General features: G+C 39.3%; 1 protein-coding gene across 4 annotated transcripts in view; it reads left to right on the top strand.

Annotated features, from left to right (window-relative positions):
• Positions 1–15,111, top strand: part of UBAC2 (UBA domain containing 2) — a 108,342-nt gene that overhangs the window by 66,367 nt on the left and 26,864 nt on the right. For all 4 annotated transcript variants that reach the window (XR_008577091.1, XM_054825342.1, XM_054825331.1 and 1 more), the window contains exons 5-6: positions 8,223–8,346; positions 10,261–10,308. Coding sequence is in view for 3 of the 4 variants with exons in the window: in XM_054825342.1 (XP_054681317.1) it covers positions 8,223–8,346; positions 10,261–10,308 (172 nt within the window). In the remaining variant the exon portion in view is untranslated. The remainder of the gene's footprint in view (positions 1–8,222; positions 8,347–10,260; positions 10,309–15,111) is intronic.

Here is a 15,111-nt window from a genome sequence, read left to right as displayed (position 1 = left end):
CTCATACTGATCGTTCATGACTGCAAAGGACTATTTATCTTTAAAGTGGCCTCATTTAGTGGCCTGATTTTAAAGAACTAGCAAGCGGGCATGATGATGCTATTTTTGGCAGGTCCAACCCATGCAGAGGGTGGAATGCCTCTTTAGAAACATTAGGGCTGTGTTCACGGCAGAAGTGTTTCCTGACATTGCAGTGTTGGAGATGTGCAGAGATATGATCTCGACTAACGTGTCCATCTCATCAGAAAGCCTAAAGTAAATGCAGATCTAATGACCAAGTTAAAGTTTATTAAATGTACCTTGTCTTATGGGACATGTTTTTGCTATAGCAGAATGAAGTAGAGCCTTATGAGCTACTTTTGTGCCTACTCGGAGCATTTAGTTGGCACTATGTGCTGATTTTTCTGGTGCTGAACTCCCAGTGCAGACATGACTTGATTCCCCTTAGATGCCAGGGAGCTGGAAGGCTCAATCTGGGGCTTTCAGCTCCTCAGTTTTGTGGGGCATTTATCTTCTAACACCAGATTCAGAAAGTCTTTGAGAGAACTTACTGGTCTTATTCTGGATTTTTTCCTTTCTTGTTTTTGAATTATTTTTGAATAATTTTTGAATTATTCAGCTTCGTCACAGAGCAGAATCTCTTTAAATGAAGTAATGAGAATTAAAGTCTGTTTAAAGGGAAATTGCACAGGGAACTTGCTTCATATGTACACAAAGTAGTACTGCAATGTGGTTCCCTGTCCAGCAGCAAAAATATGTAGTAGAAATGGGAAATTTTGAGATACACAGGCATGTAGTAATCTTTGCTCAAGGACTGACATTAGTACCACAGCTTCATATTAAAGGAAATGTTTATTTCAAAATAGCCTTACCATTATAAAATAATGCCAATATGTGTTTCCTGCTCCGATCTGACAAAATATTGCCTGCCTTTGATTAAGATACATTACTAGATTGTACCCTTTGAGTCACACTGTGTGATGTATTAGCTACCAATCCAGCCCAGCACAATGTGATGTTAATTGCTTGAGCTAAATGATAGAGGTTGCGTTCTTTCACTCACTATTTATCCTTCTAGCTATTCGTTTTCTGTTCTTATATAGCTGCTGCTTCTCCAATATCTGTTTGACTGTCCCAGGATTTGAACATTTAAACCAAGAAATGTCATGTATCAAAAAGTGTGATATATGTTTGGTTTTACCTTTTGTGTGCAAAGGCTTACTGTTTTGCTTTTGACTGCAAGGAGTACTACATATAAACTAATATACTAATTTCTTACTTTCAGAGGTGGTGACATCAAAGCAGTGCAGTTAAAATTTTGACCAGTATATTATGATGCCTGTGATGGTTTATTTTCTGTCTGCTTACTTAGTCCCTACTCTATATGAGCAGTTTACAAACGGTACTGGATTTAGCTTTACAATTCTAGAGAGCTACTGCCCAAGGTAAGAAATGACTTCTGAATTACACAGGGTGTTCGTGGATCAACCAGAGAATGAATCCAGCTCCCCAATGGGAAGCGAAAGGAACTTGAAACTGGTTTGCAATGGAGCTGAATAGTTTACGGAATAAATTGTTGGATAATCTTGGCATTAAAAACTAAAGCTTTTTTTAGGAGAGGTGGGTGCCTGACTTCTGTCTTCATGAGGGAATTGTAAAGTGGTTGGTCGGTCTCCTATTTTAATGAACCCAAAGTTGCAGTGATTCTGCTGAGATATTCACAGGCAGGAGGAACCTTTCTTTTCCCCTCAAGATGCACAACTTCAAGTTTTGTCTTGGGGTTTTTCTTCCGCTTTCTTCCCATGTTCCTATGAAATATTGGCAGTTAGATACATGAGTATTGGGTAAGGTACTCCAATGCTTTTGCTGGTATTGAGAGGCCTCAGGCACTGGGGTGTCCTGCTCGTGGTAGAGAAAGGGTTGGGTGCAATAGATGATTCCTTTGAGTCCTGGGCTGCATCAGGCAGAGGATCCCAACTATGAAGGGTAGTCATGTTCCAGGGAGTTACCTAATTTCAAGGAATGCTATTGAGAATGTCTAACATTTTCAGAATAAAGGGTGGCACCTTAAGTGTAATATGGCAGCTGCAGGAATGCAGAGCACTAAAGTAACTTAGTAACTTGAATTACAAGCACACTGTTTACATGCTCTGTATTATCTGCAGCTGCTTTTAAAAGTGATATTTTTAGTCCCGCAAAAAATATGTGGTTGTGAATTTGTCAGGTTAATGGTTTTTTTATGAAGAACTTAAATGAAGAAAAATACAGCACTGCAGTTAGTAAGTGTAGTGAGTCATTCTGAATAAAATAACAAGTTTAATCCCACAGATCTTCCATTGACAACAGCAGATATTTTTGCAGAAGTAATGTTTAGCTTTCTACCCATTTGTTCATACATTTTAGAACCATTTTTTTTTTATTTTGTGCATATATTTACTAATGTTAAAAAGTTTTATAGAAGAGTTATAGAATGTTCCCATCTGGTCTGCTGTGTTTCTTTTTCACTGGAAATGTTGAAATTTAACATGCTCTTCAAAATGAGTATATAATTGGTGTAGAGCCTGCTATTACAGTACGCCTTTGGGATGGACATGATATCCATATAGAGTGTTCAAACTCCAGAATTTAATCTTCCAGGTTTTAGCGGTTTTTGTTTTGTTCAAAAATTTTATTTTCTAACCCACATGACTGAATTTAACTTCCTAAACATGAAGTGGGCATAAACTCAGTTTAAAGTCAGTGCATATTTGTGTCTATGGCCCTTCTTTGCATACAGACATCTCAAGTTTCCAGCAGAAGTTAATCATGGCATTTGAAAGGATGTTCCTGATAGTCTCATAGTGTAATGAACAAAGGGCTGGGACAAAGGTCTTGGGAAAAGGAGAGAAACTAGAGGAAAGGAGATTAAAAGGGATGCAGGGAAAAGCAAAAATAAGAGGAAAAGAGAGAAGCAAAGGAAAAGAGAGAATTGAAGTAGTCCTTCAGTAAGAGTAGGTTTTCCACTTGTAGGTGTTGAATCTGACTATATGTTACCAAATAATGAATTAACATAATTAAAAGAGTTAAGAAACAGTCCTTTTATTTACAGTACATGGATGGATGTTTGTACCTGTCTAGTGAAATACAGGAGCAGAAAGGAAGTGTGGGTTGGATGAGGGGTCAGTGAGGTGGGTAGGGAACTGGCTGAATGGCAGAGCACAGGGGGTTGTGATAAGCGGTGCAGAGTCTAGTTGGAGGCCTGTAGCTAGTGGTGTGCCCCAGGGGTCAGTGCTTGGCCCAGCCTTATTCAACATGTTCATCAATGACCTGGATGAGGGGGGACAGAGTGTACCCTCAGCAAATTCACTGACAATACTAAGCTGAGAGGAATGGCTGACACAGCAGAAGGCTGTGCTGCCATTCAGCGAGATCTGGACAGGCTAGAGAGCTGGGCAGAGAGGAACCATATGAAATTCAGTAAGGACAAGTGTAGGGTCCTGCACCTAGGGAAGAACAATCCCAAGCACCAGTACAGGCTAGGGGTTGACTGGCTGGGAAGCAGCTCTGCAGAGAAGGACCTGGGAGTCCTGGTGGACAACAAACTCTCCATGAGCCAGCAATGTGCCCTCATGGCCAAGAAGGCCAATGGTATCCTGGGGTGCATTTAGAAAAGCGTGGCCAGCAGGCCAAGGGAGGTTATACTCCCCCTCTACTCTGCCCTGGTGAGGCCTCATCTGGAATATTGTGTCCAGTTCTGGGCTCCCCAGTTCAAGACAGACAAGGAGCTACTGGAAAGAGTCCAGTGGAGGGCTACAAAGATGATGAGGGGATGGGAGCATCTCTCTTATGAGGAAAGGCTGAGAGAGCTGGGTCTGTTTAGCCTGGAGAAGAGAAGACTGAGAGGGGATCTTCATAATGCTTATAAATATCTAAAGGGTGGATGTGTAGAGGAAGGGGCTTCTCTGTGGTGCCACTGGGCTTCTCTATGGTGCCCAGTGACAGGACAAGGGGCAGTGGGCACAAAGTGGAACACAGGAAGTTCCATCTGAACATGAGAAAAAACTTCTTCACTGTGAGGGTGACCGAGCACTGGAACAGGCTGCCCAGAGAGGTTGTGGAGCCTCCTTCTCTGGAGATATTCTAAACCCGCCTGGATGCAATCCTGTGCAACCTGCTCTGGGTGATCCTGCTCTAGCAGGGGGGTTGGACTAGATGCTCTCCAGAGGTCCCTTCCAACCCCTAGCAATCTGTGAGTCTGTGTAAATCCCTGCAGTGTTTATGAGCTTCAGGAACAAGACTTTGATTATTTACAGAATAACAGAGTAACTTAGGTTTGACAGGACCTCTGGCAGTCATCTAGTTCAACCCTGGGTTCCAAGCACGTCCAAAAAGAACAGGTTACTTCGGGCTGTGTGTCCAGGCTGTATCTCTGAGGATGTAGATTCTAGCTCTAGGCAACCTGATACGGTACTGGACCATCATTACCCCCAGCTGGACTTGCTCGAGCATATCAATGCCTTTCTTGAAGTAAGGAGCCCAAAAGTGGACACAGTGGTTCAGGTTCAGGCTCAGAAGTGCTGAACAATTGCTTTTCTTGGACTGGTGACTACGCTCTTGGTAATGCAGCCCTGTATGCGACTGGCCTTTCCTGCAAGGGCAAAATGCTGTTTAACACTTATAGGATTCTCCAGCTCCTTGTCTGCAAATCTGTACCATTGCACAGGGTTATTCCAACCCAGGCTGAAGACCCCACAGTTGCTTTTGTTGAACTCCATAAGGTTCCTGTCAGTCCATTTCTCCAGCCCGTCAAGGAGTATCTGAATGCAGTTCTGCTCTCCAAAGTATTGACTGCTCCCTCCAATTTGATGTCATTCAGCACCTTGCTGGGAGTGCACTCTGTCCCATTATCCAGGCCGTTAATAAAGACAATAAATAGTGTTGGCCCCAGTGTGGATCCCTGAGGGAAGCTGCTGGTAACTGGCTGCTGCTTGGACTTTGTACTGCTGGTCAGAACCCTTTGAGTCCAGCACTGCAGCCAGTTTCCCTCAAGTCTGCTTATCCAGTCTGTATCTCCCCAGTTTTTCTTCAAGGACACAAGAGGAGAGTGAGTCCAAGGCCATCATAAAGTCAGAGCATATATTTGCTGCCTTTCCCTTCCTTGTCCACAGTGCCAGAGTCACCCTTGGTAAATCCATGCGGGCTATTAGCAATCGCCTTGTCCGTCATGTGGCTGGCAATGGCTTCTAGGAGATTTACTCTAGAACTTTCCCAGGGACAGAAGTGAGGATTCCTAGTATTCAGCTACCTGAATCCTCTTGCCCTCCTTAAAGATGGGTGAGACGCTGGCATTTTTCCAGTCATCGGGAACCTGCCCTGATCACCACAGTGTTTGAGTAACATTGGCCATCTCCCTTGATGCCCTGAGGTGCATCCCATCTGGTCCCGTTGTCTCCTGTATAACCAGCTGGGCTCAAGAGCTTCCTGACCGTCTTCCTTCACAGCAGATGTTGCTCCAGTCCCACGGGAGGCTCAGGGACCTTGGGAGGCCAGAGGACAAAACTAACCAGTGAAAACTGAGGCAAAATAGTCATTGAGTACCTTGGCTTTTTTCACGTGTTTTGTCACTGGGTCCCTTTTTCCGTTAAGCAGTGGGCTTATGTTTTCCTTAGCCATCCCTTAGTTGTCCCTTACTATGTCAGTGACATTCTAGTATTGTTATGTAGATAACTTCTCTGACAGACACACTGTAGAGGAGCAGCATCTCCATGTAGATATTCTAAACCAAGGCATGAGTAATGTATAGAAAATTCTGAAGGCAACTCAAAATATTAATTGAAATTTTCAAAGTAAAAGTACAGAATTATGTAATGAAAGTTGAGAGAAAAAGTTTAAAAGTAATCGGTATAAATTTTCACACAGTGGCTTCACCTGCACTAATGAGTTTCACAAAATATTTTGAAGGGCACTAGTTTTGATGTTTTTTAAAAAAAAGACACCTGAAAGGATATTTGTGTAGTACCTATTGATACTAGGTGTGAACTCTGTGTAAAAAACAGAAACTGATGCCTTTGGAGGTGTATATCTGTGGTGCTTATGAGCTTACTGTTTTAGGAGAAAAGTTCATTTTTAGGTTTCCCCCAGCTCCTCTAGATTGTCAGGTACTGAGCAGTGTCAGACACTGGACTTCGAATTACATGGATCACTGTCCTGAACTGGGCTGGTGTTTTCTGTGGTCCCTGTTGACATATTAACATTTAAAGGACCTTTCCACATTCTTTAATCTCTTTTTAAAATGCAATTGCAGTCATGGGAAATTCCTTTTTGTACTTTCCCATCTGATGATTGAGTGCACCCTTGCATGTGAAATCTCTGTGTCTGAGTCACTATTATCACAGGAGGAATAAAACCTGAAAAGCATGCCACAAATTTGGGACTCCCTCAGGTCATTTGGTAAGAGTAGAAAGAAATAATTTAAAATTACTTTTCTAAGAGGAGAAAAGATCTTTTTTTCTTTGTTTTTCTTCTCCGCTTATAAAACCTGATTTACTTCAGTGAATATTGTCTACAACAGAAGCACTTTTGATGAAGCCACTTTGTATCTGGCACTCTTGTAGCTGTGCCTATCAACTCCTACAACTTAAAAAAATTGTATTTATTTTAAGAATGTGTTGTGTGTGTTTATACAGGTGGTTTTTGTTTATGTAAGAAGGATTATATGCAAAATTGAACATTTGTCAGTAGTTTCTGAGTTAGCATTCTCTACACGTTCAAGTGCATCTGACTGTGTGTTAAACTAATGATACCAAAAATGTTTCTATAATAAAACTGTATTTAAGTCCTCAGAGAGGAAGCTTTTCAGCAAGCTGAACTTCAAATATAACAAACAAAATGATAACAAAGTGCTCTTATGTCACAGCCCGTTAAATGAGTAAAAATACTATTTGAAGGGGTTTTTTTCATAGCTGTGGGTGTTGCATTTGGCAGTTATTCAGGAAATGTAAGTTTTAATATTCAGACCATCATTTTACATAGTGTTGCTCCTATCAGTACATCCTCCGGAAGGAAAATGTATTTTTGAGTGAGCACTTCAAGTTCATTGGGTCCTGTTTTTTGCCGTTTGCAGAATTCCCACTGAGTATAATAAGATCCCTTTCACGTAAAGGCCTGTGGAAACTGCAGCTCTGGAGAGTTTTGATAAGCTGGCGAGCAGTGAAAAATTACCCCGTGCAGCATCCTACACCTGTCGGACACAAGACAGCACAGAACCACAGGCGAGGATTCAGCTGGGGAAGCACTTTGCTGATAGCTGCCCCCGCCTGCTGCCTGCAGCTTGCTGCCTGGAGGTCACTGCCACCACAGCTCCACCACTTCACCTGAAATGACCTTTATTTTCTTCCCCTTCTCCATCTTAGGAAGTATTTTTCTTCTAGAATCTTCCATATCCATGCCTTTGGCACTGGTTCTGCTGTGGCCTCTTCTGTTGTTTTTAATACGTGGTTTAGTTTTCTGGGTGTTTTATGGTGAGGAACACAGGCTTTGTGTGGGGGTATGTGGATGAAATGCACTAGTTTACGTTCACAAGTTCAATCTAGGTATCTGGCCTTTATAAAAGGTGCTCGAGTCTTAAATTCTGTGAATCTGCTTCCAGTGAGGCTTTAGAAACTTAATAAATATCATGTGCTGTGATTTAAGGCAAGGACCTTAAAGCAAGTTAGTTATTTGTATGGCCATGGAAGTCGCTGGCAAAGGCAAGTTAAATCCAGCTGTATCCATATTGGATACTGCAGTCTGTTAGCAATCCTCTAACCTTAAGCCTGGGTAAATAATAGGAGTTTAATTGCATGAGTGAAGTAGTTTCCATAATCTTTTGGGAAAGGTATAATCCTTACCATTTGAATCAAAGAGGTTTTGTTCTGTGCAGGAGACTACTGCTGTTCTTTTTGTGTGCTGTATTTTATATAAACAGTCTGCTATTACACTAAATATGTTGCCTTCTCTGCTGCCTCTGGTCCTAAACATTTGGAAAGAAGATACTTTTTGTCACCTGTTCTTCTTATTTGCTAATGAATCTGTTATCCTGAATGCTGCAAGTTATCTAAGAGTTGGCTCCCAAGGAAGACCTTTGTTTGCAAGGTGGTATTACATTTTGTTTGTTATGTACTTAGGATTAATTGCTTTTGATTGTTTTACAGTATTGTTGCTAGAATCATTCTTATTAACCACCTGTATCTTTCTTTTCGCAGCTTGGGTCCTGTGTTTGCGCTGTTTGTACCATTTTATTCCTCCATTCCAAGAGTGCAGGTGACACAAGTATTAGGCCACTTTTCTATCACAAACAAGACGCTGGTCTACATACTGGGTTTACAGGTATGGTATGTACTTGCTTATTCATCTTTTAATTAATTTCTAATGTAGCAGTTAGTATTTCTGTATGTTTGTCTATGAATTTTGAGGCTTCCACATGGGTGATTCTACATGTTTAGCTAGTGACTGTTCTATCAACTAAAATATTGAAAAACATGTTGCTAGTATGCATTTCTACATGCTAAAGTGGTGGGCAAGTGATCTGTTCTTCCATTGTCTTCTGTCTTGATTGTCTTGCACAGGAAAATATAATGGACAATTCTACAATTTTTTTTTTTTTTTTTTTTGGTCAACAAAATGAACTAGTTGAAAATAGATGAAAACAGAACCTGATGCTAAGGCATATGTCTCTTTAACCTTTCTAATTTGCTTATATTTTTTATTTTGTTTTTTCCCCCCTTTTCTGTTAGAGCTCAAACAAAGCTATAGAATACAGTATTTTTTCATAATAAGACCGTTGGTAAATAATCAAGGTTTGGGCTGAATTTCACTTTTATGTAAATGAATATTATTTCTATATATAAAGCATTACTATGTGACAGGTAATTTAAAATAGTGTAACGTAGAGCACAGCAATATCATGTAGTATTTTGTTAAATATAAATGGAAAAATATAGGTACTTGGTACAGAAAAGCAGTAGTTGTTCAAAAAAAACAACAAAAAAAACCCCAGCAGCCTAGAAATGAATGGACACTCATGTCACAGCCTGAATTATGAAACAGGAGACATGCAAACTTATGAGAAATTGTACTCATTTTTATATATTCCAGGGACTCAGAAATAGCTCTAGCACTAGCAACGGAAAGCACCATAGTTATGTGAAGTGTGGTAGAGAGTATTTTAGAATGAATGGTCAGTTTCAGAATATTGGCTTGTGCTCCACGCGAACGTTTCATTCATCCATTTTGCTGTTCAGCCTTTGGGTTCCTTTGATTTCTGCTCCAGCACCTTATTTTCTTGATCTTACAGAAATCTTGCTTCCTCTTTTCCAAACCCATCACTACCACTACTATTCTGGTCTTTGGGAAAGCCATGATATTGTCTGTGCTCTTTTCTGTCATGTCCTTTGCCTTTTGCTTTCATACACACACCGCCTCTGGTTACTAATCACTGTATCTTCGGTCGATCTTTCCCTGCTGCGTACAGAACGGTTGCTGCCGTCACGCAGAGGCTGAGGGAAAGATCATTTGCCTTCTCCTCATTTGTAAACTCTGCCCTTACCTCAAGTCACTCTTTCCGTAGTCAGAAGTCTAGAGGGAAGGTGTTCTCATGATTCAGTCGGTATTGTGCAGAACTATTTTAGTAACCAGTATCAGTCTAATTTTCAGCCTGTTTTCCCAGTTGGTAATAACCTTCTTCAGGTGATTAATCACATACTTTACTAGAAACGATGAGCTGCCCTGTTGGCTTATCAGGATTTTTTTTCAAACTTCACTCTGACCTATTTCTGTGATTTCACGGCGACAAATATGCCACTGGATGAGAATTTTATTTCTTTAATTTTGATGCTCATGCTTAGTCTCTCCAGGACTGCGCTTGTGAAAGCTTCACTTGCACTGCCCCACTTGGAACTCCTGTTGCTGCTGAGTCATTTCCTTTGCTTCAATCTGTCTTTCAGACTTGTTTTTCTGTGCAGCCTATAACTGACATCCTGTTATACTTATGCTATATGAAAATAAAATGTATGGTTCTGTAGAAGGAGAACAACTGTTGAATCCCTGGGTTTTTTCTACTTCTGCTACTTCTGGAATACATCTTTTTTTAATGTTAAACTGAATTTTCACAGTTCACATGTGAAAGTTCACTTCTCCCATTGTCATGATAAGTACATAGCCTATATAATATTGCAACATAGTAGTTTAGACAACAACAGCTTTGTAAAATTAAAATTTTAAATCACTGCTCTTGTCTTCCAGCTCTTAACCTCTGGTTCCTACATCTGGATTTTAGCCTTAAGTGGATTGGTAAGTCTTACTGTTTTAAAAATCATGCATTGCTTAAAACACTCTATGTATACAATCAGTGCAGTATATTTGGACTCAATAAGAACAGAAATTACTGAGTAATGGTTTTATTTGTGGTGGTAAGTAGAAAGTTTTCTGTCTTTAACTTCCAAAGGTATAAAGTGCTGGCTGGTGATAAACTGACAGACAACAAAAGAGCTGGTTAATATTTGCAGGGTGCCACTGCTCTCTGACCCCCTAAAATTAATTTTACTGCCATGGATATAGCTTTAGACCCCCAACTATAAATGAGACTATTGAGGAAATGGTAGAAATGTTTCTATCGGGTTTTGGGGTTGGGGTGGGGTTTTTTTCAGTTTTCAGTAAGCCTCAAGCTTTTATTGCAAAAAGCAGCTTTTAACAACTTTGCTATGAGGAGTTTTCATGTTTTGCTGTTCTCCTAGGACATCTGTAGTATAGCCGTTTCTCACTACGATAACGGCAGTAAGGGTGCAAAATCACTTTCTTCATGCCACTCAGATTAAGTCAGTGTGGTCTATCTTTTTCCTTTATGACGATGTTCTTAGCACTGAGGCACTTAGTGCTAAAATAGATTGTACTAAATCTTCCAGATTGTTAGATACTGATAAGCTTCTTTTAAAATTTTGCAAACTTAGGAATTAGGAGCTCGGACTCTGATTTCTTGACCCAAAATACTGTTTGCTTTTCAAACAGTTAAAGTGCCACGTCTTCCAAAAAAGCTCCTTATTAAGTTGATGCAATCTTAAGAACTTAAGTTGTGCTCTTGCTGTTTAGAACCTACTAATTTGAATTTGCAGTGAGCTCAGAGTGAAATGCCCGTGGACACTTCACATATTGCTGTTATAACTCAGTAGTTTGGTCTCCTACCATTTGCATTGTCTGTTCCAAAATACTCTTTGAGCTTGCAGGATAACCAACAGGAGTAACAGAGCAGTAAATAGGCTGCTCAGCAATTTGATCTGACCATAAATATCAATGAAAAAGGTGCAACTAGCAAACCAGAATTTCTCTTTCCTGGAGATCGGCCCAAGCCTCTGTGCCCGCCTAAGGATCTGTGACTTCCTCCAAGCACACTACCTTTCCTGTTACTCTTCTGGCTCTTTTAATAGCCCTTCCTTTTGAACAGGTGTTCGTTAGAGAGGGAAGGAAAGAAAAGGAAAGGCATTTTAACTCCCTCTTTCCTGGTGGCAGGAACTGTATGGATATTTGTTTGTACAGACTTATAAAGAGCAGCTCAAATTATTTTTTTTCATAATATATTATGCGGTTCTTATTTTAATTCCCTTTTAATGTACAGTTTTATTCAGCTGTATAATGCAACTTTCTAAGGATTGTTTTTCCTAAATGACCTTTTTTTAAAATTGCAGGTTGACAGTATGTTTTACATAGATATAAGTCCATAAGAATAAATTGAGCTTTCTTTGTGTCACAGGAAGACTTAAAAAATCATTTGAAGTTTTCATATTGCTTCAGTCAGCATGAATTAAGTCATCATCAATGGTGATGCGTTTTCAGTCTCAATTTTGTTTGCAGCAAGCAGAGAGCTGCATTCTACCGTTTTGTAACAAGTGCTACAATTTGGAAAGAAGTTCATGTTATGAATTTCAGCCATTTTTTTGCATAGCATATCCATCACGCTTCTGTGAATAAGAAGTCTCTTTTTCTCCTCTGTTAGAAATGATAATTTGGTGTCTTTTGAGAAAACCTGATAAAGGAGTAAAGTTTCACAGTATATGAAATAATCTGAAGAGGGATATGAAACACTATAAAGGCACCTTTTAATGCTACAAGTGTAGATACTTGATAATATATGTATATGTACAATTACAGAAATACATAGGTTGTCGACTCAATCCTAAGTCATTCCAACAACCTATGTATGTATTTTTGTAATTCTCACTGCTCTTGACAATTTCTAACATACTATATCTTTGTTGAATCAAATTTCCATGAATCGTACAAAAAGTCAGAGTAAATGCATGAACACCAAGGCAGCTAGGTGTGATATTTAGTCACTAGTTCATTGCTTATTAGACACTTCACTGTCTGTATTTTTAGCTCTAAATATCACTTAGATGCTCATATGACTGTATATGATGCTGTTCCGCAATTTAGCTTTTGTTGCCCTTCTGCTTGTCTGGAGTGTTAAAATGGATGGTGCTGGCATGATTTCTGAATTGTTGTCAGCTTCCGCTTTCTCTTCACCATGTTCCTGGTTCAGGTTTATTTAAATTCTCACAGTTTATATTTTAACATGTAATGAACACTCTTAAACTAAACAGATACAAGATGTGGCACTGGAGATTGATTTCCGTGTTCATCCTTGCTAATGCTGTTTGACTTCCTTGTGAATTCCAGGCAGGTTTAGAGCAACTGGGAACTGTACCGTCTTGAGTGCTTGTTTTCAGTGGTTTTGAGTGATGCCACAATTACAGAAATGTTTTTGCATGTGTGTATGAGTCTACGTATACAGATAGGCATTGATGTAATGTGCCTGGTGATCGGGATTTTTACACAATTTGTAGTTTCACGATGGATTGTTCTCAGTTACAGAGATTACAGCACGTGTTTTGTTATTGGAATACAAAAAGTCTACTGTGTCTGTCTTTGCCAGAAGGTGTGTATATATATATCTTCCTAGTCTCTAATTCTGAATGAACATAGGAATACACTCTTAAAAGGCAGCTTCTTTATTCTCCAGATGAAACTGGAGACCTCTCAATTATCGTTCTTTTGGTACATCAGTATGGGCCTGGTAATTTCAGTTGCTGGTATGTTGTATAAAACATGCTCTTTAAATGCATGATGCTCATTTACAAAAAAGGGAGAATTTAAGAAGTAGACCGTAAACAAATACACAAATCTGATCTAATCAGTAATCTGTAATGTTATTTTTTTTATAATTTATGAGACTAATTTGGTTTCTTCTGATTTGTTTTGCCAGAAATATGCCATACTTGGTACATACAGTCCAGATTTGTTTCTTATGATAGGGGGTTTTTTATGTCAGAAAATTAGGAAACTTCATATTAGAGATGCAGATATTTCATGAAAGTCATGCAACCTATTTCCATTTGACTTTAAGGCAGAAATTCTTTCAGTAGGTGTTTACAGAAGTGCTTCCATATAATGCATATCATTCAGTTTAGTGAAGGCCAGAAACAGTTTCCCTACTATTTTTCTTTAAAACAGTCAAAACACCTTAGAAAATGGTATCCACCTGAATGTTTCATTGGACACATACATACATATCAACCCATCGCCTCTCTCTTTTTTTCCCTCCCTTTAAAATATCTTGGGTTCTCAGCTTACATTTCTCATGGCTATATTCTTGCAGGATTGAAATTTGAGGGGCATGTCAAGGCTCGCTCATCATAGCTACAGCATACCTCCTTCAAGAAGTAAGCTCAGGTGGTACCAGCAGAGAGATGCCCACTGGGACATGCAGTTCCCTCCACTCATTAGTATAATGTTATCATCATACGTATCACATGCCAGGGTTTCTGCTAACCATGTAGCTGGGGCCATATTTCATAGGGATGAGGTTTCTTTCAGGCCCTTCCTGTGATTTTTAGCATTGTAGCATCTTTCTTCTTATCTAGTGTAATTTGTTTATTTGTTTGCAAGGTGACCTGCATTGCATAAAGTTCAAAATTTGGAGTACCCCAAGTCTTCTGTGAGCTGCCTTGAATTTGTCTACAGTTCAGTTCAAACCTTTGGAAACTGAAATTGTCTTAACCTTACAAATGCTGAAGTTTCTAAAACCCTGTTTACTTCGCAGATTTCACTAAGCCAAATGCAACAGCCTTCTGCCTTCTTTCTGCACTACCCTGTGATTTACTTTTCTCATGTTGTATGAAAAGTTGAGCTTTTTATGCTTTAGATATTGGAAAGCTGTAGAGAATCTGTAATTTAGAGCACGTACTTTAAAGGCTTAAGGTTAAGATAAAAAGTTCAGACAGTGCTAAGTGCTTGGTTTTAATTTCCGTTCTGAATTTTGAAGTTGCTCACTTGTTTTTGCATAGACTACAGACATCTGTTGTTAAATGCTCCCAAGTGTACTTTGGATTGCTTTGAGTTCTGTTTGTTAAGAATTTTATTCATCCTTTCTGTTTGTTACTTGTTCAGCTGAGGTCTTTTTCTGTAGTCAATTCCTGCCCTTTAGGATCGGCATTTATAGGATAAGATGCGATTGGCCTGGGGAGCAAAATATTTAAACCATACTTTCATTTTTTTAGTTCTTGTCTTAAAAATAACATCATGTAGTTAATATCTGATCAGACCTAAGAATCACTGATTTTTTGTTCTTCCTCTTCCACGTCTTTCTTAAGTGGTTTTGAACAATCCTTACTGAATTCTTTCTGTTGTTTTAAAAAAAAATGTTTTGAAGGGAATACAGAAGCATTTGTATTTCCCCACATTGCAGTATTCACACTTAAAATATCATCCCTTCTACCTACTTAAAATTAGTATTAAATGTGGGCTGACTTTCTTGAAGACAGTCTTTGATCAGAGCCTGATAATGTAGTATGCAGTTACCTCCACATTCATGTCCTGCCATGCGTCATCCTTCGTCTTCCAGTTAGTCTGGACATCCTCCAGTCATCCACATTTAGATGGTTAGTCAATGACAAAGTATGATATTCCTTGAATTCTTTGTAATTGTGTAATTATAAATGGTGATTCAGGTAAGTCTACTTAGATCTAGTTAAATGTCTTGTGGTAGTGCTTTGGCAACACAGAAGAGAGTCAGTCTAAGAGGATTGAGTTTGGATAATTTAA

This window comes from Grus americana, chromosome 1 (genome assembly GCF_028858705.1).
Source record: "Grus americana isolate bGruAme1 chromosome 1, bGruAme1.mat, whole genome shotgun sequence".
In the NCBI taxonomy this organism is placed as follows: Eukaryota; Metazoa; Chordata; class Aves; order Gruiformes; family Gruidae; genus Grus; species Grus americana.
The sequence above is the reverse complement of the archived record's forward strand: the minus strand, read 5'-3'. Positions and strand labels throughout refer to the sequence as shown.